General features: G+C 41.6%; 1 protein-coding gene across 5 annotated transcripts in view; it reads right to left on the bottom strand.

The window, feature by feature from the left end:
- Positions 1–21,461, bottom strand: part of UBR4 (ubiquitin protein ligase E3 component n-recognin 4) — a 139,862-nt gene that overhangs the window by 46,822 nt on the left and 71,579 nt on the right. For 4 of the 5 annotated variants that reach the window (XM_004377192.3, XM_023732143.1, XM_023732146.1 and 1 more), the window contains 15 exons: positions 20,961–21,072; positions 19,023–19,153; positions 18,724–18,901; positions 18,156–18,260; positions 16,523–16,660; positions 15,301–15,475; positions 9,265–9,361; positions 8,494–8,601; positions 7,902–8,018; positions 6,601–6,810; positions 5,262–5,411; positions 3,665–3,892; positions 2,544–2,622; positions 1,451–1,696; positions 383–551 (listed from right to left, as the gene is read on the bottom strand). In XM_004377192.3, coding sequence (XP_004377249.1) covers positions 383–551; positions 1,451–1,696; positions 2,544–2,622; positions 3,665–3,892; positions 5,262–5,411; positions 6,601–6,810; positions 7,902–8,018; positions 8,494–8,601; positions 9,265–9,361; positions 15,301–15,475; positions 16,523–16,660; positions 18,156–18,260; positions 18,724–18,901; positions 19,023–19,153; positions 20,961–21,072 — 2,243 coding nt within the window. The remainder of the gene's footprint in view (positions 1–382; positions 552–1,450; positions 1,697–2,543; positions 2,623–3,664; positions 3,893–5,261; positions 5,412–6,600; positions 6,811–7,901; positions 8,019–8,493; positions 8,602–9,264; positions 9,362–15,300; positions 15,476–16,522; positions 16,661–18,155; positions 18,261–18,723; positions 18,902–19,022; positions 19,154–20,960; positions 21,073–21,461) is intronic. The other variant, XM_023732144.1, reaches the window with a different exon arrangement.

The following is a 21,461-nucleotide window of genomic DNA, read 5'->3' as shown; positions in this document are numbered from 1 at the left end:
GAGTGGTTTGGTTGCTATTTGGACAATCTATCTTAATAGATGTGTCACTAATCATTTACTGTCTTCAGGAGATAGTCTATTTCTATCATCCAACATCACCCAAGGGCAGAAGCTGAGCTTTTTAGCTTAAAGAGTCAAGCCTGATCATTTCACAAACTCCTAAACATAGCCTTCTGAGTGGAAAAGAGATAGTCTCTTGCCTACGACACCAGTTTAGTAGCTAAAAAGCAGATAACTTGAAGAAATCACTGATACTGACAATTCAGGCTGGTGTAAATACTGACACTGTGACTGTATGTAATGTAAAATTCAAGACAGATTACATCATCCACCCTTGTCCCAGACCCATGCAGACCCACCAAAACCAAGCTCTGAACCCTACCTGTAGATATGCAGTGTCAGGCAATGGGCCTGCCAGCGGACCGAGGAAGAATTAGACTCTAACAGGAAGCAACGCAGGAACTGAATCAGGGTTTCCTTATCTGCAAATTTGTTCAGTTGGTTCACCAGAGCTGTGCACAGCTGGTCCTCTTGGCTGCCTGAGCTCTCACCTGCAAGATCAGGCCAGGACTGAGGGCTGAAGAGCATGAAGAAGTCATCTAGAGTCCTAAGGCCTGTGCTACTAAATGGAGAGGGAGGGAATCCTATTTCTTAAAAAGTTTCAACTAAATGGTTATAATTTATAATTTTCAGTTGTTTACTAGAGAACAACAAGGTCAGCCCCAAATGAGACATACAATAATGCCACACAAATGCATGTGCGCACACACACACACACACACACACCCCACAGGATAAAATGCTTATATAAGCCTGGCACTGAAAAATATAGTTACATGGAGGAGGAACTTCTTTTCAGAAGTTTGCTATCAAAAACCATCAACACTACTACAGACCTATACAGAGACATCTGAATAATTAATTGGTGAATGTGAATCACTTCTACTGCTCTCAACTCTTGATCACCAGTCGCAGGCCTCTGAGGGCCATGAAAAGTAATGAAGCAGAAAGCCTTTTGCTTTCTGATGGTAAGGAGTCAACTAAAATAGCTTACATTTGTAGAGCAGTTTACAAGCCACATTTATAAGCATCATTTCGTTGAACTCTAACAACTACTCCACAGAGAAGGTATTAATATTTTACAGAAAAGGAAAGTTAAATTCAGATTAAATGGCCTACTAAAAATGTTAAAGGTCAAGTGCCCACACAGTTCAGTGCACTTTGACCTTTACTATTATTATCCCTTGGTAGAGAAAGTCACATTGTTTAAGGTGTCACCTTAAACATGACTGAAAATGAGACCAAAAAATAGACACAAGAGAGCATTTGGGTTTTAGTTTATCTATCAATCAGGATAAAACCTTTCAGAAAAATAGAATAAAACACGTGCTCCAACATGATGTGTTAAAACACATCAGCCTGGTCAGCGAGACAAAAGGGTGACTCTTACCCTCTTTCTCCTTTTCCTTTTCTTCTTTCTTGCTCTTTTTAGTGGATGACTTAGACTGCGTTGTGGCTTGTCCAGAACTGGAAGCCACAGGGGGCGAGGAGGAAGCAGCACTGGAGGAGCCTGTGGAGGCCGCCATGGCAGCCAGCACTTTGCTGCCACAGAGGGCACAGGAGAGCAGCTGCAGCAGCACTGGAGACACCCCCTCATCCACTAGGAAACTGACTTGGAGGAGGAAGTACAGGACAGCTGTAAGCAGAGGAGACAGTGCTCAGCTCAGAGATGACTGCAACTGGACTTATGGAGAACAGAAAGTGACTTATCCACACAGTCAAGTCTGCCCTATTCCCACCACCTTCCTTTTCCAAGTTCCCTCTGCTGGATGTTACTGAGAAGAATTTATACTCTCTGTGGAAATATGTGAAAAGTATTATAACAACTACACACAGACTGGATCCCAGCCCCTTCTTTGAATAAGATGATTCTCTAGAATCTGTATACTTCTCTCTAGCTTTACTACCACACCTTAACCCCTCTTCAATCCATTCTCCACATTCAGCCAAATAAGCCTTTTAAATCCAAAATCCTTAAGAAGACTGTCAGGATGTGGCTCTACCTAGCTCTCTCCTCTTCCCACTGAGCATGTTCTGCCCCAGTCATATTAAGTATTAAATATCTTTGAGTTCCTTAACCATCATGCTCTCTCAGCTTCATACATGCTGTGCCCTCTGCAAAAACAATGTCCCTCTCTCCCATTCATCCTTCATATTTTGGATAAAATGTCACATCCATCCTGGAGGTTAGATATTCCTACTCTGTGCTCCCACAGCACTCCAAATGTTGTTTGCTGGCCCTTATCACTCTTAGCTTTTTACTTGTCTTCTTTGCTAGGCAGAGTTCCTGTCTCTATATCTTGCTTATAGTTATATCTCCAGTATCCAGTTCAGTGCTTGGCACGTGTGGTTGTTGCTGTATGCCATCAAGTCGATTTCGACTCATAGCGACCCTATAGCACATAGTAGTCCTCAATAAATTCCTTCATTCTTCTTGAAGGAATGAATGAATAACAGCAGCCCAAAGGAGCAGCACTGCTTACAGTCGTCTTTGATGCAGAATTTCTGCCAGTTGATGGTTCTCTGCGCAGCAATCTCGGCACAGGCTTTGAGATGCTCCATCTGAAATGGAAACCAATCACTGGAAGTGAGTAACTCCCACAGGCAGCCCAAACCCACCACACCTGCTGCCTTGACTGGTCATCACCCCAGCTCTGGACTGCAAAGTGAACCAATGTGCAAAGGGAGCTGCTCTCTGGAATGTCTGGGTGACCCAGGCCCCAGACTGCGGCAGCTCTTACTGAGCTTCTCCCCGTTCCGTCTGCAGCTCCCCCTCAGAGATCTGTCCCAGACCCACCAGGCCTCTCCTCTTTGGACACAGGGCTGCTGGTCACTGCTTTTTGTGGTTATTATCCCTGTGTTACCTTAATGTTCCCTTTTTGTCTTTTTGGTTCTCCAACACCTGTTTAACCAAGTCCCTAAATTAAAATCTTTCTGTTAGACAACCTAATGTAGTTCTTGTTTTAGTGACAGAGCCCCACCACACAAAGGCCCTTTGTTTTCAGGGAACCTCAGACTAGTCAATAAGGCAGCAGCTAAGGTGGGCGGCCAGGACCAGAGAGACTACACTCCACTTTACTTTTTTGCTTGCTGCGAGCACAAGAGCGAGGACACTAGACGAGCAAGCAAAGAGTCGATAATATTGAAGATGTTCTTTCTAAATGCTCAAATGCAATATATTCAATTTACTCTTTAAGTTCAAACAGTTCCTCTTTGGGCAATTATTTATCTTTATACTCCACCCTCCATCATTTCTTTAGGTATTCAAGGACAAAAATCAGAGGTGCACAAAGTTCAGGTTGACTCTGCCCATGATGTGAGCTGCTGCAAATGCCACTGGTAAGGGGCTCAAGCCACCCCACCTCATAATGGAGGAACCACTGCCAGGTGGGAGTGGGAGTGGTGAAGGGGAAATTGCAGATCCTGAAGCCAACTACACACCATACAGTGCCCAGTTAGGCTTCTGGATTTACCCGATCTCAACTCTGGCCATGACATTCTCTAGATATTTCAAAGGCCCATATTGCTCCATCCTATTATTACCTACTTGGCTGAGTCTCAGCACATACCCTCTCCCTGCCCTACCATTTCCCACTCCTCGTACCAGGCTGATGAGTGTGTCATATTGCAAGGCGGAGCCTGAGCTGGCTGTAACCACACTTGCCCGGAGGAATATTCCCTGCTCCTCTAGCAGCTTCTTGATCCCACGCACGTGGGAGTCCAGGGTGTGCAAATCCCGGAGCTGGCGGTACTTCTCCTTTGATCCACAGATGAAGAGCAGAAGTTTGCGGACTTGTCGGCGCACAAATGGAGTCTGCTGGATCATCAGGTACTTCAGGGAAAAACAACACAAAGGGTAAAATGACTCTGGGACGGTAGCTCTACTAACCATGGTTCTTGCACCCTAGGTTTCAATGGACAGTTATTAAAACTGTTGAAAACCACAAACCTGCCTCTGGTGAACTTAAGTACTTCTTAAAGGGACCAGGAGAAAGAATGGCATAGAAAGAGACAAGTCAAAGAGGAAAAAGTAGGAACATTCATGTTCCTCTTCCTTGAGTGCTTAGGAATCTACAGGGATGCTGGCCTCCACTCCAGACCTCTCGAAGTGAAGCTATAAGGAAAGAAACATTCAGAATCTCTTTTTCAGGTGAAAGAGCTAGGGAAGAGGTTGGGTTGGTACAGCTATTCAACTGGAAATGGTCATTTGGGGTTTTCTAACAAATTTTCTTCCCAGAGCTAATCTCATGTTGTGCTGATTATTAAGCCATTGTCTCCTGGCTCCAAACCCACCCTGCCATACTCTGTGATGCTCAGCACTGCTTCTTTGCCAGCTAGTTCCCTGTTTGGTTCTGCCAACAGGGAGCACTAAAGGGAAACTAGAAGGCAGGAGGAAGAAGAGACTTGCTCCTTCCTATTTGTCTGCTGTCCTAGCAACAGCCCTTTACCCTGGCAGTTCTAATCATTAGCTTCTTTCAATATTCCCAGAATCAGCAGCATCTCATCCCCTCAGAGCTCCTGAGGTGTCAGCATCACCTCCTCTCCCTCCCACTCCCCAGGATCTAAGTCCTAGATCCACTAGGCCTCTCCTCTTTGGACATACGGCTGCTGGCTACTGCTCTTTGTAGTTACCTCAGTGTCCCCTTTCTGTCTTTTCGGTTCTCCAATACCTGTTTAACCAACTCCCTAAACTGAAATCTTATTAAGATTTAGGGTAGCTTCTGTTTTCCTGACAGAGCCCCAAATTATTAAACTTGACCATTATCACCACATATGGGGAAAGTTAAACGTACAGAATCAGGAACTAAAGCAGATGGCTTGCTTTCAAAGTCAACTTCCACAGTTTCACCCTATAGTGAAAACCAAACCCATTGCGGTCAACTTATAGCAAACCTATAGGACAGAGTAGCACTGCCCCATAGGGTTTCCAAGGTTGTAATCTTTATGGAAGCAGAATGCCACATCTTTCTCCCGTGGAGCAGGTGGTGTGTTTGAACCACTGACCTTTTGGTTCGCAACTGAGCGCTTTAACCACTGTGCAACCAGGGCTCCTTATATTCCAGAGAGGCAGGGCCTAAATGGGTCGGGGGGACTCTGCTAGGGGAAATACTGAAAGAATTAGGAAGGAAGGGGGACACCAAGGCAGTCATAGCAGATGCGCCCCCTTCTTAATGGGCACACTGGTTGGCACCTTCACTTACCTCTGAGAGAAAGTAAAACCATGAGTGGTCAAAGACAGGAGGTGGGATTCGAGAATTGGTGTCAGCAATCTTTTTGATCTGATATGGAAGCCTCAGTACCATCTCTGTTAGAAGCTGAGTATAGGCCTCAAATACATCAGCAGCATGACCCTGGGAGAAGATCATTTGTGTGAGAATCCATGACTGCCAATTTTCTGAGACCACAATTGGGTAAAAGCCTGGCTTACTGCTCATTAAGTATACTGGTACATACTGCCTTTCAATACTGGAGCCATCAGTGACAGTTTAGTTTACAAACCCAGCAAGGCCCCAAGCTCCTGGGGGCAATTTAATTACATAGAGGTTATAGTGGAGACAGGTCTTACTGTTCTTGAAAGTACTAACATTTCCCCCAGTGGTTTTTGACACTGGGTTCATGGTACTCTACACTTACACAGAAATTAGAGCTAGAATGGCAAAAAACTGAAAAAACAAAAGTGGGTAAGCATCTCTGACTGTCTTCAAGAGATTTACTCCACTTTCTAGAACCAAACGTTTTCTTGATAAGCAAGGAATATTTAAATTAATCAAGGTAGCCAGGATAACTAAACTCAGTCAGGATTCCTGGGTTCATATGACACAAGGAGGCAGGGGTACTGAGAGATTCGAGAACAGTGGAAAAATAGCTATCCAGCAAGCTGTGTGGTCCCACAGGAAGAATCTGCAAGAGTTCAGGAGCACAATGTCTTTCATATATTTAATTATCAGTTATCAATTCTATGTCAAGCACTGGGGGGTATAAACAGGAATAAAATTGGGTCTTTGCTGACTGACAGTTTAGCAGGGAAGACAGACAAGTGAATCGGTAGATCCATTTTCCAGGTGTAGAAACTGAGGATAACCAAGGTTAGACAGAACTTCTTCAAGGTTCATGACTGGTTAATGGATATACCAGATGGGACTTGCTCCCAGACTTATCTGATCAGAAAGCCCATCTTCTTAGCTAGCATGTTAAAAGGCCTCTTACAACAGCAGGGGGTACTATCTGACATGACACACTACTGACAACGTTACCTTACATACATTCTCATCTTTTCCTAAGGAGCTTAATGTGAAATGAGATGAATGATTTCTTTCAATTCCTCAGGCTTTACAAAGTGGCAGGAAACAGAATCCCAGTAGAAGGCTGGCAGAAGTGGTCATTTATTACATCATGTTGAGAATAACACCCACCAAGGAATGCCGGCTCCCTCCTGCAGCTCCTCACCCTTAGCTCCTTTCCCTTTACTCACTGAGATTAAAGAGGAGAGTGCTCTGGATGATGGATGGGAGTGGCTCTTTGATAAGGGAAAGACCTCACCTTCACATACTGGCGGAGAAAGAATGGGCTCATGTCGGGTGGAGATGAAGTAGTATGTGGTTTCAGCAGCTGGCTAGTAGCCACAGGCTCCTCCTCATTCTGTTGGCTCTTCCAGTACTCCAGCAGTGATTTGAGCACATGCAGGCAGTAGTCCACAGCACCAGAGCTCAGCAGTGCTGCTGCCGTGGCACTGGAGATGAGGGAGGAAGACTGCGGGGGAAAAACACTGGATGAACAAAGAAGGTAAGAAAAAACCCCAAACTCGTCGTCCAGTCGATTCCAACTCAGAGCGACCCTACAGGACAGAGCAGAACTGCCCCATAGGATTTCCAAGGAGCAGCTGGTGGACTCAAACTGTCACCCTTTTGGTTAGCAGCTGAGCTCTTAACCACTGTGCCATCCAGTTGGGTGTTAGGGGGTGGGAAACACACTCACAACAATCTTAGAACCCAGAATTAGCTATTATGGAAGTGGTTTAGACTCCTGTGTTACAAGTTTCCCAACTAGCTCAAACATTTCCCAACTCTTTGGACAACCACATGGTGAGATAAAACAAAGAAATACCAGTTCTCCGCTTTAATCTCCCTACACACATGTGCCAGAGGCCAAAGGGGCATCGATTAGATAACCTTTCCCTCTGGAGGGGCTGGGTTTTCTCTTTTTCCTTGGGCAACTAGAAAAGAAGCCCATGAGAAAACCTTCCACTCTAGGCACTTCTCAGGAACCCTGCCCTCCCAGTAGGGGCTCTCCACAGAGCCAGCTTCCAAAGGAGATGGGGGTGAGTGATCACATGAATAAAAAAGCAGGAGAAAAGCTACTGTAAATAAAACCATTAGGAGAGCCTTGCAAATCCCAGCAAACCCCACAGCTCATAAGCTCATTAAGATTGGATGCAGTTCAGCCTCAATTTCTACCTTCTCTGCTTTGTGTTAATCTCCTTTCCACCACACACACACTGCTTTCTCTCTGCTTTATTACCATACCTTATAGCAACATACAGTAGGGGAATCCTCTTAGCCACTCTGTGCCTTGCAGAACAGTCCCCAGCTTTCCAATAGTGGAACTTCCAAACCCTTTAACCCCTCCATTGGAGGGATTGTTGGCAAAGATCAAGGTTTGGAAGGGATTCTGAAAAAAGGTGGAGGCTCTGCTCTTGAAGAGGTGCCAGCTTAGAATCTTACTCCTCTCAGGCGACAATGGCCTTATTCCAACAGAGAACTATCACCTCTGCCCTCTGCCCTAGCACCAACCAGACAATCCTCTTACCTTTCCTAAAATCCATAAGCTCAAACCAAAAATACCTCACATATGGAAGACTTGGATCCAGATTTGGTCCGGGACATGAAGACACTCAGAAGTCTCATTACTACCAGATGGACTTCATTCAGGGCACTGCGCTCATTCTTCTTGGAGACATCCTGCAGGCAGAAGAAGCAGTCCAGAAGATGACACTTACTTTAAGCTTGAGGCATGCTCTAAACAACTCCCTCAAGCCTATCAGTCCTAAATGTTCCTCTGATTGAATCAGACACAGAACAAGCTCCATTGTACCTGTGAACTATACCTCAGTTACCTAGAGCTTAATGCACTTAGGAGGCCATACTAAGATGCAAATAACTAGTCTAATGTTTGCACCTTGTGCAACGTGGAGCTACAAAAGGCCCATGAAGACAGAGACTTTGTCTTGTTCCCCCATTTATGTCCAGAACTCAAAAGTATGCCTGGGCCAAGGTAGGCATTAAATACATTTTTGTTGAATCAATAAAACTGGAGCAGTCGTTGGATGGTTACTGCCCAAAAGTTGGTGAAGATCCTCTAGCAGAGGAATGAAAAGCTGAGAAATGATCTCAGCCAACCCTTGTTTCTCACACAGTTGTGACTCCCAAATTTTACCTTTTTATCCATGCCCAGTTCAGCAATAAGCTGAGACAATAGGTTGTCCAGGGCCCCCTTGTCCTTCTCATCTTCTCCATCCAGATCTGTAGTAAGCATGAGAATGACCTGGAAGTCAATACGGAGAGAAAACATGAGGGCAACTTCCTGAAGAACAACAACCCTAAATACAGGCTGTTTCAGAAGAAATCCCAATCGCCCTGACTTCCCCGTCAGTCATAACTATAATTGTTAAAAGGTCCTAAAGTCCAACTTATCGGAAGCTCAAGTGTCCGAAGTCAGAAGAGCCAATTTTTGACATATGCCACAGCTGTCATCATAGAAAATGTTTTACAAAAAAATTGCAAAAATAATTGACTAACCTACATTATTATTTCACCAAACTGGCTGCAGATAAGGCAGCGTGCTGAGCTAAGAATTAAAGAATAACTGTGTCTAATAGGAAGGCAACTACTAGAAGAACAGCCATCAGAACACACTATAACACTTACATATAGAGACACTACATAGAGTAAGAATCTCAGGAACAGGCTCCTGCGCCTGGCTCTGTCAATAACTAGCTGAGTGACCTTGGGCATTTTCTTAAATTCTCTGGCCCTCAGCCTTCTCATCTATAAAATGAAGTGCTGTGACTTGCAGTTCAAAATTGTATTCCCCTATTCTATGACCTAACACCAAACAAAGCCTTACAGGATGCTCTGGAGAGAGATGTGAGCATGCTCAAGGATGGTACAACTATAATGTGATAAACCCAGGTGAACTGAGAGATACCTGCATGTACGGGATGGCCCGGACACCTCCAACATTTCGTAACTGGGGCAAGGTCTGCAGTAGTCTCTCCAACAGCATCAGACGGACCATGTGCAGCCTGAAAGCCAAGGAAAATATATCAAACATGAGCTACTATCCAAACACTTAACTAGCTGAATATAGCTCTTTCCTCCTGCCACCAGGGTAAACAAGGAACAATACTAGCATTCAGAAATGTTAAGAAACGCCTATTTGGTATATCAACAACATAGAAGGAGACATTTCACCCTGTCAAAGTAAGCAAGACTATTCCAAAATACAACTGATCATGCTGGAAGAAAACCTACCACAGGAAAGTTAAAAATATTTCCCAAGCAGTCAGGGCCTAGTCACTCTCAGTATCAAATCCAAATTTCCAATTCAAGTTTTATGGTTTTCTTGAACATGTGGTCCTATTCTGCCTCCAGTCGTTACTTTCTGGAATTTTTCTATCTATAAATGCTACACCATCCAGTTGCACAGTAAGCCAACTGTTTCTTTTTCCTGCTTTCCAACACATTAGGAAGGCCAGTCACTACTTTACCCTCTCACACCTTGTCCATCATTTTTCCTAGTGTAAAGTTCAATTTCATTGCCACCCTCTCCATACTGAAACCACGAGTTTTTGCATATACTCAGTTGGCCCCTACCCAGTCTTCTTCATCTTCAGATATATACCTGGCCTTCTGTACTAAGTATGTGTCTCTGGATCTCTAGCAAATACACTAATCCAAGAGGATGAATATGCATATAAATTCATTAGGGTCCTGTTGACAAACTCATTGGCAGCCTCACCTAACACACGATCTGACACAGATTAAGACTGCAGTTGCTGAAAGAATTGATAGATTAGCTCTCTTGGTTAATAAACCATTCCTGTCTCAATTTACCTTAGTGACTGCAAGAAACCACATACCTATATCCAAAAAACGTGATTTTCATTTATTACATATCCTAGCAAGTACCCAGAATATTTTCAAAATAATAAGTTTGAATAAAAGTACTTAAATAATACGTGTTTATCACTCCAAAAAGAACTTGACAGAACGAGCTAACTGTTCTTCAGAATACAGTAACACATAAAAGCCCAAGAATGCAGCCATTAATATTTAGGAAAGCTGTGTGGGAACTACAAATGACTAAGAATTGGCTCGGGAATGGAAGAGCTACAAGCGAAGAAAGGTACGATGACAGCAGCAGTTCAATACTTTTGTAGGTAAAACAAAACAAGCTTTGAAATGGATTAAAATCTTCTGTTTTAGAAAATATACATGTGAATGCACACACACAAAGGAAAAAGTCAATAAAATAAGCAGTGTGGACTTGGACCAAGATCATGCCAGAATATTGGCTTTTTCATAGATAGTACTCTTGCATGTTAACAAAAAAATTAAACACTACTCAAACTTGCAATTTCCTTTAACTAGTGACTTACAACAAAAACAATTTGGTTACTATATTATTTTAAATGATTCACTTAACAATTATTTAAAGTATTCGTGAAAAAAGCTGACTTAAAACCACTGTAGAGACTTCAATTGCCAGTAATATGGATAGCCTACTTGAACTGACCATCCTCCTAAGAACAACTAATAAATCTTGAAGAAAAAAAATACCAAAACATTTTTTTTTAGAAGCAATGAGTCTCAACAAATTTCAAAGGATTGAAATCACACAGCATGTTCCCCAACCACAGTGAAATTAAACTAGAAATCAAAAACAGAAAGATAACTAGAAAATCTTCCAATGTTTGGAAGTTTAGCAACATATTTCTAAATATCTCATGCATCAGACTAACTTACAAGAGAATTTAGAATATGTTTTGAACTGAATAGCAATAAAAACACAACATCTCAAAATTTGTGAGCTGCGGCCAAAGCAGGATTTAGAAGGAATCTTAGAGGGGGAAATACACAGCTTTAAATGTGTTACAAAAGGAAAAAAGTTTAAAATGAATGATTTAAGCTTCCATCTCAAGAAACCAAGCGAAGAATACAAAATTAAACACAAAAAGTTGGTAAGCAAAAGGAAGGAAATAATCCAGACTGGAAATAATACAGAAAGCAGATATACAACAGAGAAAAATCAAAGTCAAAAGTTGGTTCTTCGTAAAGATGAATGATATTGTTAACCCTGAGAAAGGCTGATTTTAAAAAATGAGCAAAAAAAGATATTACCAATATCATAAATTTTACAGATCCTAAAGACATTAAAAAGATGATTTTAAAAAATTTTATGAACAACTTTATGCCAATAAATTTGACAAGTTAAATAAAATGAACAAATTCCTTGAAAAACACAACATAACAAAATTAACACATGAAGAAACAGAAATGACTCTATATCATTTAAAGAATGAATCTATAGGACTTTTATAAATCAAGCATATAAGGACAAATATTGTATCATCCCTCTTTTATTATGAAGATAAGAATAGATAAATAGAGAGACACCAATGTTCATTGGTGGTTACCAGGAAGTGGGGAGGTGGGGGAATGTATGCTTTATACTGTGCCCTATTTAAGAAATGTTGGCCAACCCCACATTATGAAAATATTTAGTCTTCTAAAAATCTTTCAGGTGTTACTGTTTGCATTTAGAGCTACAGTTTAGTTGATTTTTGTATAAGATACAAGACCCCTGTATAAGATATGGGTCAAGATTCATTTTATTCTGTATGGATTTCCAACTGATCTTTTATTGAAAAAATCATCCTTTCCTCCACTATAAAGAAGTGTCACCTTTGTCATAAATCAGGTAACCATGTATGTGTGGATCTGTTTCTGAACTCTGGCCTGTTGCGTTAATCTGTTTATCCTTGCACCAATATCCTACTGTCTTAATTACCATAGCTTTACAATAGGTCATATTAGTGTAAAGTCCTCTAACTTTGTGGGTTTTCTTTAATATTGCCTTGGCTAATCTTACTCCCTTTGGTTTCCAAATAAATTTTAGTACCAGGTTGTCAATTTCAACACATATATAAAAAATCCCGCTGGGATTTTTGACTGGTATTATACTGAATCTAAGAAGCCCTGGTGGTGCGATGGTTAAGCATTCGGCTGAAAGGTTGACGGTTCGAGCATATCTAGCAGCTCCGCAAGAGAAAGACCTGGTGATCTGCTTCAGCAAAGATTACAGCCAGGAAAACCCTATGGAGAACACAGCAGAGAGTCCCTGACGGAGCAGGAGAAAAGTAGGGTGCAGAACTCAAATTCTAGTAAAAAGACCAGACTTAACGGTTTGATTGACTGGAGGGACCCCGGAAGACATGGCACGCGGACTCTCTGTTAGCCCAAAACTAAAACCATTCCCGAGGCCAACTCTTCAGAAAAAGATTAGACTGGACTATGGGACACAAAATGATACTCGTGAAGAGTGTGCTTCTTAGCTCAAGTAGATACATGAGAGTAACCGGCAGCTCCTGTCCAGAGACAAGATGGGAAGGCAGAGAGAGCCAGGAGCTGGTTGAATGGACACGGGAAATTCGGGGTGGAAAGGAAGAGTGTGCTATCACAGTATAGGGAGAGCAGCTAGGGTCACATAACAGTGTATGTATGGATTTTTGTGTGAGAGACTAACTTGAATTGTAAACTTTCACTTAAAGCACAACAATTAAAAAAAAAGAAAGAAAGAAAACCATATGCGGCAGTTCTACTCTTTTACATGGGGTCACTATGAGTCAAAAATTGACTCAACAGCACCTAACAACAACAACATATTGAAACTATATCAATTGAAGACAATGGTTCTCTTTACAATAATGAGTCTTTGAATCCATAAACATGGTATAGTCCTTCATTTATTTAGGTCTTCTTTAATTTCTCTCAATTAGGTGCTGTAGTTTTCAATGTACAAGTCTGGTACATCTTTCATACTTATTCATAAGTATTTGATTTTTCTTGATGCTACTCAGATATCAAGCTATAAATATAAATAATTAAACACAGGGAACAAAAAAAGACATATTAAAAGACACCAACTTAATTGGAGTCCCAGAAAGAGTAACAACAGAAAATGAGGCAGAATCAATATTTGAAGAGATTAATGGATGAGAATTTTCCAGGACTAATAAGATACACAAATCCACACATTCAAGAATATCAGACAAATGTAGGATAAATGTAAAGAAATCCATCTTAGACATATCCTGATAAAACTACAAAAAACAATAACAAAATAAAGATCTTAAAAGCAGCAATAAAGACATGTCCTTCAAAAGAACAATAGTTACAACAGGTGACTTCTTACTGGCAAAACTGAAAACCAGAAAACAATGGAATATCATTTTCAATTTGTTGGGGGGAAAAAACACAAAATTGTATACCCATCAAAAATACTTTCACAAAATATGAGCTAAATAAAGATATTTGACTAACAAAATTTGTAACCAGCAGACTGCCCTAAAGAAAAATCAAAATGACATGCCTCAGGAAGAAAGATGATACTAGACGGAAGATCTGAGATGCACAAAGAACTGTTGAGTACAGAAAGAGGTTAAACGTGCATAAAGCTAAATAGGCACTGATCACTTAAACTACATAAAATAGGAATTAATGTTTTGAGGGCTTTAAAAAGACAATACCAAAAGAAGAATTAAAACACAAAAACAGAAACATTTAAATTGATAAGAAGGGGCAAAGTCTTCTAAGTTCTTCATGTTATTCAGGAAGAAGGTATGGCTATTAGTTAAATTCAGTTTTGGCTAAGTTAAGTATGCATGTTGAAATGAATACTATAACCACTAAAAAATTCAAAACACAGTGAATAGCCTTCAAATTCAGAGCTGTAAAAAGAAGAAAGAAAAAGGAATGCAAAAATAGTAAATTCATCCAAAAGAAGGCCACAAAGGACAGAAGAAGAAAACAGATAGGAAGGGCAAATAAGAAGCACAAAGTAAGTGGTAGATATAAATTCAAATATATCAGTAATTAAAATTAATTATAAACAAACGTGCTGTTTTAATTAAAAGACAAAGGTAAACAGGATTAAAAATTAAAAACCAATAAATTTCAAAAACACAGAAACCACACAGACCACGTTATCTGAACACAGTGGAATTAAGCTAGAATTCAAATTAAGAGAAAAACATATTAAGTAAAAAAACTCCTTAACGTTAAGAGGTTAAAAAACAAACTCCGTCACAATATCAGTTAGCAGAGCCAGCAGTTATTTTCACCCAAAGAGATGTTGCAAAGTAGTCCAAGGTGAAGCAGCAGGACACAGGAGCTATATGAGATACTCTTTGATGCCCTCTTAAAATGTCTCTGATGCCCGACTGCTTCTGTGATTTTTGCTCTGACAGAAATCATTCGTTTCAAGATGCTAATTCATTATTTCCACAATAATGTGAAAACTGTTGACCTCAACAAACATCGTATCACAATCGTTACTCTTAGGTTTTCCTTCCTCCCCTTGCACTTCTCTAGTCACCTCTTGGATAAGAATACATTCACTCCACCAATCCACAACCAAACACGACCACAATTTCTTGAGGGGATGGGTTAGGATTTTATACGTAACTTTCAATTTGCCAAATGCCTAATCGTTCGTATTTCTAGACATAAACATATATTTGCTCTCTTATTTCTCCTTTATCTTATAAATATGCTGAACAAGGAGCTAGATCTATTATATACTTAATAACTATCACTACAACAGTGCCATTTATAAGGGGGATGTTACATAATGAGTTTATGGGTAAAAACGAAGCAAGAAAGATTTGAGGAAAGAGGATACATACTTTTATGAAAACCACTTTATAGTTACTATGTGATTTAGGGGAGCCTTAAGAGAAAAATCACCTATTCTCTCCACAATAGATTTGATATAATTCTAATTAGGACAAAGAAGACCGATCTAGAAAACCTCCTAAGATTTTACGCTGTTTCATGAGTTCATTACCTATATATCTCAAAAGTAATATACTGTTCTCACCATTTCACTTCCCACAATCATTCTATTCCTGAAATATTCTCAGTAGAAAAGCCTCTCAACCATGAATGACTAGGTCCTGACCTGTTGCTAGTGTGGACATCTCCTTCTGCTTCCCCTTCTCCTTCTCCCTCTGAGCCATCTCCCTCCTGGTGCCCCGTGGTGGTGCTGATGGCACCAGTGCTTGAGCTGACACTTCCTGGACCAGCTGGATGTCCCTCAGCTGTGGCATCACCATAAGCACTGCTCCGGCCAGATACTAGAGGGAAGTGGTTAAAAAAGCACATATCAACTCCCAGAGTATGATGGAATCCAATGCCTTCAACAGTTAGAAGAAAACCGGTGGCTTCAGAAACTTTTTTCCTTCCATGTGAAGCTAAATAAGGACCGAATTCATAATCTTGGCCCCATAGTATCATGCTATGTTACCCTCACAGCAGCCACTCATCCTTCTACAGTACATAAGATCTACCTACACCAATCTTATTCTCAGCTGCTGATCAATTTCCATCTTATACTCCAGAGGAAACTTATACAGGTACGGGAATCTAAAAATATCAGCTCCTCTTAATCTCCTCCACAAAAATTTTTCATATCCAATTTTTAACCACAGATGGATTTACAAGGTCAAACCAAAATGACTTTGCCATACTTCCTCATTCCAGAGCCCCACATTATCAGCTAGTATAATTGTGGGGATAACCCAATATGTTAACAATCATATCATCAATAGGACTGCCCAAAAAAATCTTCCCCCTTAGGAAGAAAAATCCACAGGATGATGGGTTTCAAGTTATACCATAATTTACCAGATTAATCATGATTTGAGGTTGTGCATGTCATTGCTTTCTTCTACTAACAAATAATGAAAAGCCGCTTGTAAAATATTTTAGTATTAACCCCACTGAGCTTAACGTAGAAACCCTGGTGATGCAGTGGTTAAGTGCTCGGCTGCTAACCAAAAGGCCAGCGGTTCAAACCCACCAGCCACTCCACGGGAGAAAGATGCGGCAGTCTGCTTCTGTAAAGGTTTACAGCCTTGGAAACTCTATGGGGGCAGTTCTACTCTGTCCTATAGGGTCCGCTATGAGTTGGAATCAACTCGATGGCAGTGGGTTTGGTTTGGTTTCACTGAACACTTGAAACCCCAGAGTTGAGGGCAAATGAATTCCACAAGGCAATATAATTTAACTTTCAGTAAGTGTCAAAAACTTCCTTTTGCTGAAACCATTCCCAAGACCCATGCAGGGATTCCCATCTGTCCCCACCCTCTGCACAAGGAGATCAGGATGCCCGGCCACATTACCACTGTGCTCGCCAGCCACTGAGTCCACAGCACTTCCCCCGCTCTCTGAGCCCACACTACCACCATGGTCAGCAGGAGAGGTCCGCAGGGTGGAACCATCAGTCGCTGCTGTGCTGCCCTCGTCGTCTGAGGCTGGAGCTAAGAGAGTAACGAGAGCTGTTACAGGCAAAAACCCCTCCTTGGGGCAAAAGCATCAAACCACATAGTGCAGAGGACACAACGCAGTTTATATATCCTGTTGTCAAAGAAAAAAGGGAGAGATTGGCTTTGCTGGTTAATCACTAAAAGGAACAAACACTATACACGCATTGCGAACAGTACTTAGACAGAAGTGAAAACCCAGTTCCCTGGGCATTTCCTTCGCTGTTACATTACAGTGCAAGTAGAACAGTGCAGAGATTCAACAAGAATCTGTGACATAAACACTAAGTCTTCTAGTTAAAATGCTTCATGGTCACCACTGTCTAGGTATTACTGACACCTGCTGAGAGATCAGAAACTAGCCAATACCATTCAAAGCATAGAACTCTGAAACTTTAATGAGATTTGATTTGAAGTCAATTTGTGCTTATGTTAGAAAGTCACTTCTCATGAGCTCTGAAATAAACCCTGTTTGGTTTTTTATTAGGTGGTCCAGAGGGGAGCTCACTGGGAAATTTCACACCTCCTAATCAACCTTATCAAATGCTAATAATGAAGCAAGGAAATTCCCCAGAGACAGCCACAGCATCCAGGATCAGGGCTGAGCTGAGACAGGAGGAAAATGCTGGATGAGATACACAGGGGAGAAAAGCCAAGACAGCCACAGAGCACAGTGGGAACACAATTTGCACAACATGACAGCGACCTCAAAGCCCAAATGACAGCAACTAAAGAGACCTAAGAAAAACAACAAGCCATGGCAGCAGGTGAGAGGGACAGCCAATTTCTCCCTTTCTTACTATCCAAGGTAAAACTCCCAAAAGAAAAAAAAGAAAAGAAACAAATGCAGGGAAGCACCAGTCTGAAAAACTATAAATCAACCCTGAAGTTACTCATGGGCTGATTTTCAGTGGATTATTCAGGTGTTCCATCTTCCTTATTTAGTCCAATTCTCTACTCAGTAATTTTTTTTTTCCTTATTAGATTAGAAAAGAGATTGAAAGAAAAGACAAAATGAAGTTTAAAATTCCCTATGAATTTTAATTATCCGCAAAAACCCTACCTCCCAAGCTCACAGATGCCTGATGGTTGGCCACACTGACCAAGAACTCTGAAGCAAAAAGTTAAAAGGTATGATCTCAATTTCTTATCTCCCTTTTGATACTGTCTAAAACGTTAGAACTCTGGCAAAGAACGCTGGGAGCTATAATTTAAGCCCTTACAGCTGATCAACCTGCAAGCTGCTCTCTTGGCCTTTCCTCAGGGAGTTAGCTGAAGCCAGGCAGCATGCAAAGTGTAAGGAAGCAGAGCCATGAGTGCCTTTGCCAAGCTGTATCACTAAGCTTCCACACCCGTACTTCTAAAGCAAAGGTAGAAGCAGGAAGTCCAGAATGGCCTGTCAAAGCAGCTGCCCATTACACTCTCACAGCACTGGAAACAAGGCCTTAGGGTCCTGGGGCCCTGAGCCATGCTCCTTGCTGTGGACAGTTACCTGATGCTGTGGTGTCAGAGAGGGTTCCTGCGTCCAGAGAGGAAGAGCTGGGTGCCTGGCCGGACAGCCCCAGGCTCTGCAGGCCCAGGGCACTGCTGCTGCTGCCTGGGAAACAAGTGGAGAGTGAGCACAACATCCCCTCCAGGCCCCATCCACAACACTGTTTTGGCCACTTGCTACCCTCAGGAGTCTAAACACCAGCGTGTGACCCCCTCTGGCCTAGAGGAAGTTAATCAACAGGCTTTGCTGTCCACCCATCAAGTTTGGTTAGAGAGATGGTGGAGTGCTTCCTTTTGTTCAGGCAGGACACAGGCTGGAGGAATCTAACAGATTTGGGAGGAAATAATCCAACAGACCAACTACTGGAAATTACAAGATTGGCTCCCAGAGACTGAAAATCCCACCACAATCCCTCTCACTCTCCACCTGTATCTCTGAACAGCTCTCACCCAGATCAACCTCTCACCAAATCTGGGGACAAGCTAAGTCAGCTGGATATCAGTAACTGCCAAACACTCTTTCCTGCACAAGGCCAAGGGGCCACTTTATTCCTGGCATAGCCTTCTACCTTGTTGGTCCTGCTGCAGGCTCAGGGCAATGGCTAGTTCAACCATGGTCTCGTCATCTGCATCAGGCGGGATGTCCAGCATGGGAGGGAAGCCCTCTGCGCCTGCCAGCAGGGCCTCCAGGGGAGAGGGATTGCCATTGTTGACATTTTCAGCTGTCTCCAGGACCATCGACTCAGACTGCAGAGAGAAAGCTCTGTCAGTGTCCCATGGTAAATGGTAGCTTTTGGAAGTCCACTGAATAAGAGCTAGAGGAGAGTTTTGAAGCTCCTCCTCCCCTCTCCTGCTGCCAGAGACTCACCACCATCTCAAAATCTCCATGGTCCACCTCACTCTGTTCCTGGCTTTCCTGACGGATGTGACCACCATTCGGGATCCCTGACGACTGCATTTTCTCATCTGCATCATCATCATCATCATCGTCCTTGTCTCCTGAGTCAAAGAAACCCCAGTCACCTGAAGGTGCTTGCTCTTTCCTCCCCTGGCATATGGTATGAGAAGTCACAGAGCAACAGAAACCCAAGACAAGCTACCAGCTAGCACCCTGTGCATTAGAGGTAAAACTCCAGCATGCTATGCCTGTTCTCTTATTTCCTGAACCTAGCAGAATCTGGGAAGATGAGGTTGGCAGTGACAGCCTGACCCCCTCAGGAACAGATTTTTCCAACTGATGAACAAAAAAACAAAACCTTGGATTCCAAAAGGAACTTCCATAAAGCAGAGAAATCTAAGACCAGTAGGCCCCACGAGCTCCCACCAACTCTCAGGAGACCTTGGGCAAGACCGGGAAAATAACACAATTGAGATATTTATCTGTTATCTGTCATGGCAGCTTATAATTTCACTACTTTTTTCCAGAATGACAGGGTCAGTGAGATTGTCACACTACGTAATCATTACGAGAAGAAACAGAACTGGAATGTAAAACCACTGACTGGAAGCTGAGGACACCAATACAGGTCCTGCCTGGGCTCACTTCTGTGTGAAGGAGCAAAGGTCTTCTAATGAGGAGTAAGTTCAGGTTAGACTCCTAATTGTCAGAAGAGGATAAAAATCCCACTTTCCACTTACTTGATGGGCTGTTAAAGCATGTGAATATCCCCTTAACTGGAAACATAAGCTATCTGCACTCTAGGTTCTCGACAGAGAAAAGAGCTACAGACCGTGGCCTGCTTTGTCAAAAGTTTAGATAAAATAATGTTCAAGAAAGATTGTCTGAAAGTCACAAAGTTGCATACATTCCTCTAGACCTACAATGTCCCGACATGTGACTGCTGCGCACTTGAAACGTGGCTAATCCAAATTGAGATATGCTGTTAGTGTACGATACAGACCAGATTTTGAACACTTAGTACAAAAAAAAGCTAAAATATTCCATTAATAATTTTTTTATATTGACTACATGCTGAAATAATATTTTTGATATGTTAGATTAAACAAACTATTAGTAAATTAATTTAAACCTGTTTCTTTTTATTTTTTATAAGGTGGCTACTAGAAAAATTTAAATTACATACATGATGTGTTGTATTTTCCATTAGGTAATACAATGTAACTACAATGGTAATAAAAATATCTAGACATTTGAAATTTACCTCTGCTCAAACCAAGTAATAAGAGAGTTACATAATATGCTATTATTTGGACACCTCGTAAAATTGCTTTTACTAAAGTGTAAAATGCTCTTGGCTTGTGTCCAAGTGTAGCACAGGGAAAGCTTCGTGAAATTTCCCATGAAATTTTATTATTACAGGTAAGTCCACTGAGGCAATTGCCCATTATGTATTAAAATGGACCCTTAGTGAAAAGCTTTTGAGCCAGAGAAAAGTATATTTTTCCTGAAAAACAGCTGTTTTTTATCTTTGGTCACTGTGATTTTTGTAACGGTTCTTAGTTTGCTATGGCTCTCGGGAAGCATTCAGCTAAATATAAGATCTTCTCTTAATAACCATGCAGGACCTTGCTATGTAGATTTTCTGTGTACTGATTTTTATCCTGGGTTTTATTTTATTAGTGCACCTTTACTTCCCCATGGCCTGGATTTTCTTTATTTTTATTCTACTTACTATGTACATTTTTATATACCTTAAATCTTTATGGAATAAGATAGTGTTAAAAACTTGATAAACAAGAATCTCCAGAATCTTGGTCCACACCTGCAGCATATCCTAAAGCTATGCCTCCCTTATACCCTCCCCAACACACACAAACACAAGCCTAAACCCAGACCTCACATTACCCATTGGAGTGTTGCTTCGAGGGGAGGAGGGCAATGTCACATGTCTCCGTTTGTTCCTGGGCCTTAGGACTCGAATTAGAGCTTGTTTACAAGAGAAGCTCACAGCAGGATCCTGAGGTTTAAAAGGAAGCTGTCACGCTTAGGTTTTATATTATTCATGAAACTCTATAAAACACTTTTTCTTTCTCGGTCAATCATTCACATGCATGTGGAAGATCTATCTACTCTCAACTGCAACGCAACTTATCAAGTTCATCATTCAATCCCCATTTATTTCCTGACTTGGTATATGTAAGACCCATTCACTACATTCTTTTCTCTCAGTTCTTGGTAATAGATTGGCAGGTTAATTGCTCCTGAAATCACTTTGGCTCTGAAAAAGAGCTATAGCTTTTCATCAGATGATCAGGCTCTCAGTGCTCATCTTAGCTCTGTACTAAACTGCTAACACTGGAAATAGAAATTGTGATGTACTGCTTTCTCGTTCATTCATGCACTCAT

The sequence above is a fragment of the Trichechus manatus genome, unplaced genomic scaffold (genome assembly GCF_000243295.1).
Source record: "Trichechus manatus latirostris isolate Lorelei unplaced genomic scaffold, TriManLat1.0 scaffold00048, whole genome shotgun sequence".
NCBI lineage: Eukaryota > Metazoa > Chordata > Mammalia > Sirenia > Trichechidae > Trichechus > Trichechus manatus.
Note: the sequence above shows the minus strand (reverse complement) of the source record. Positions and strands in the feature narration are given on the sequence as shown.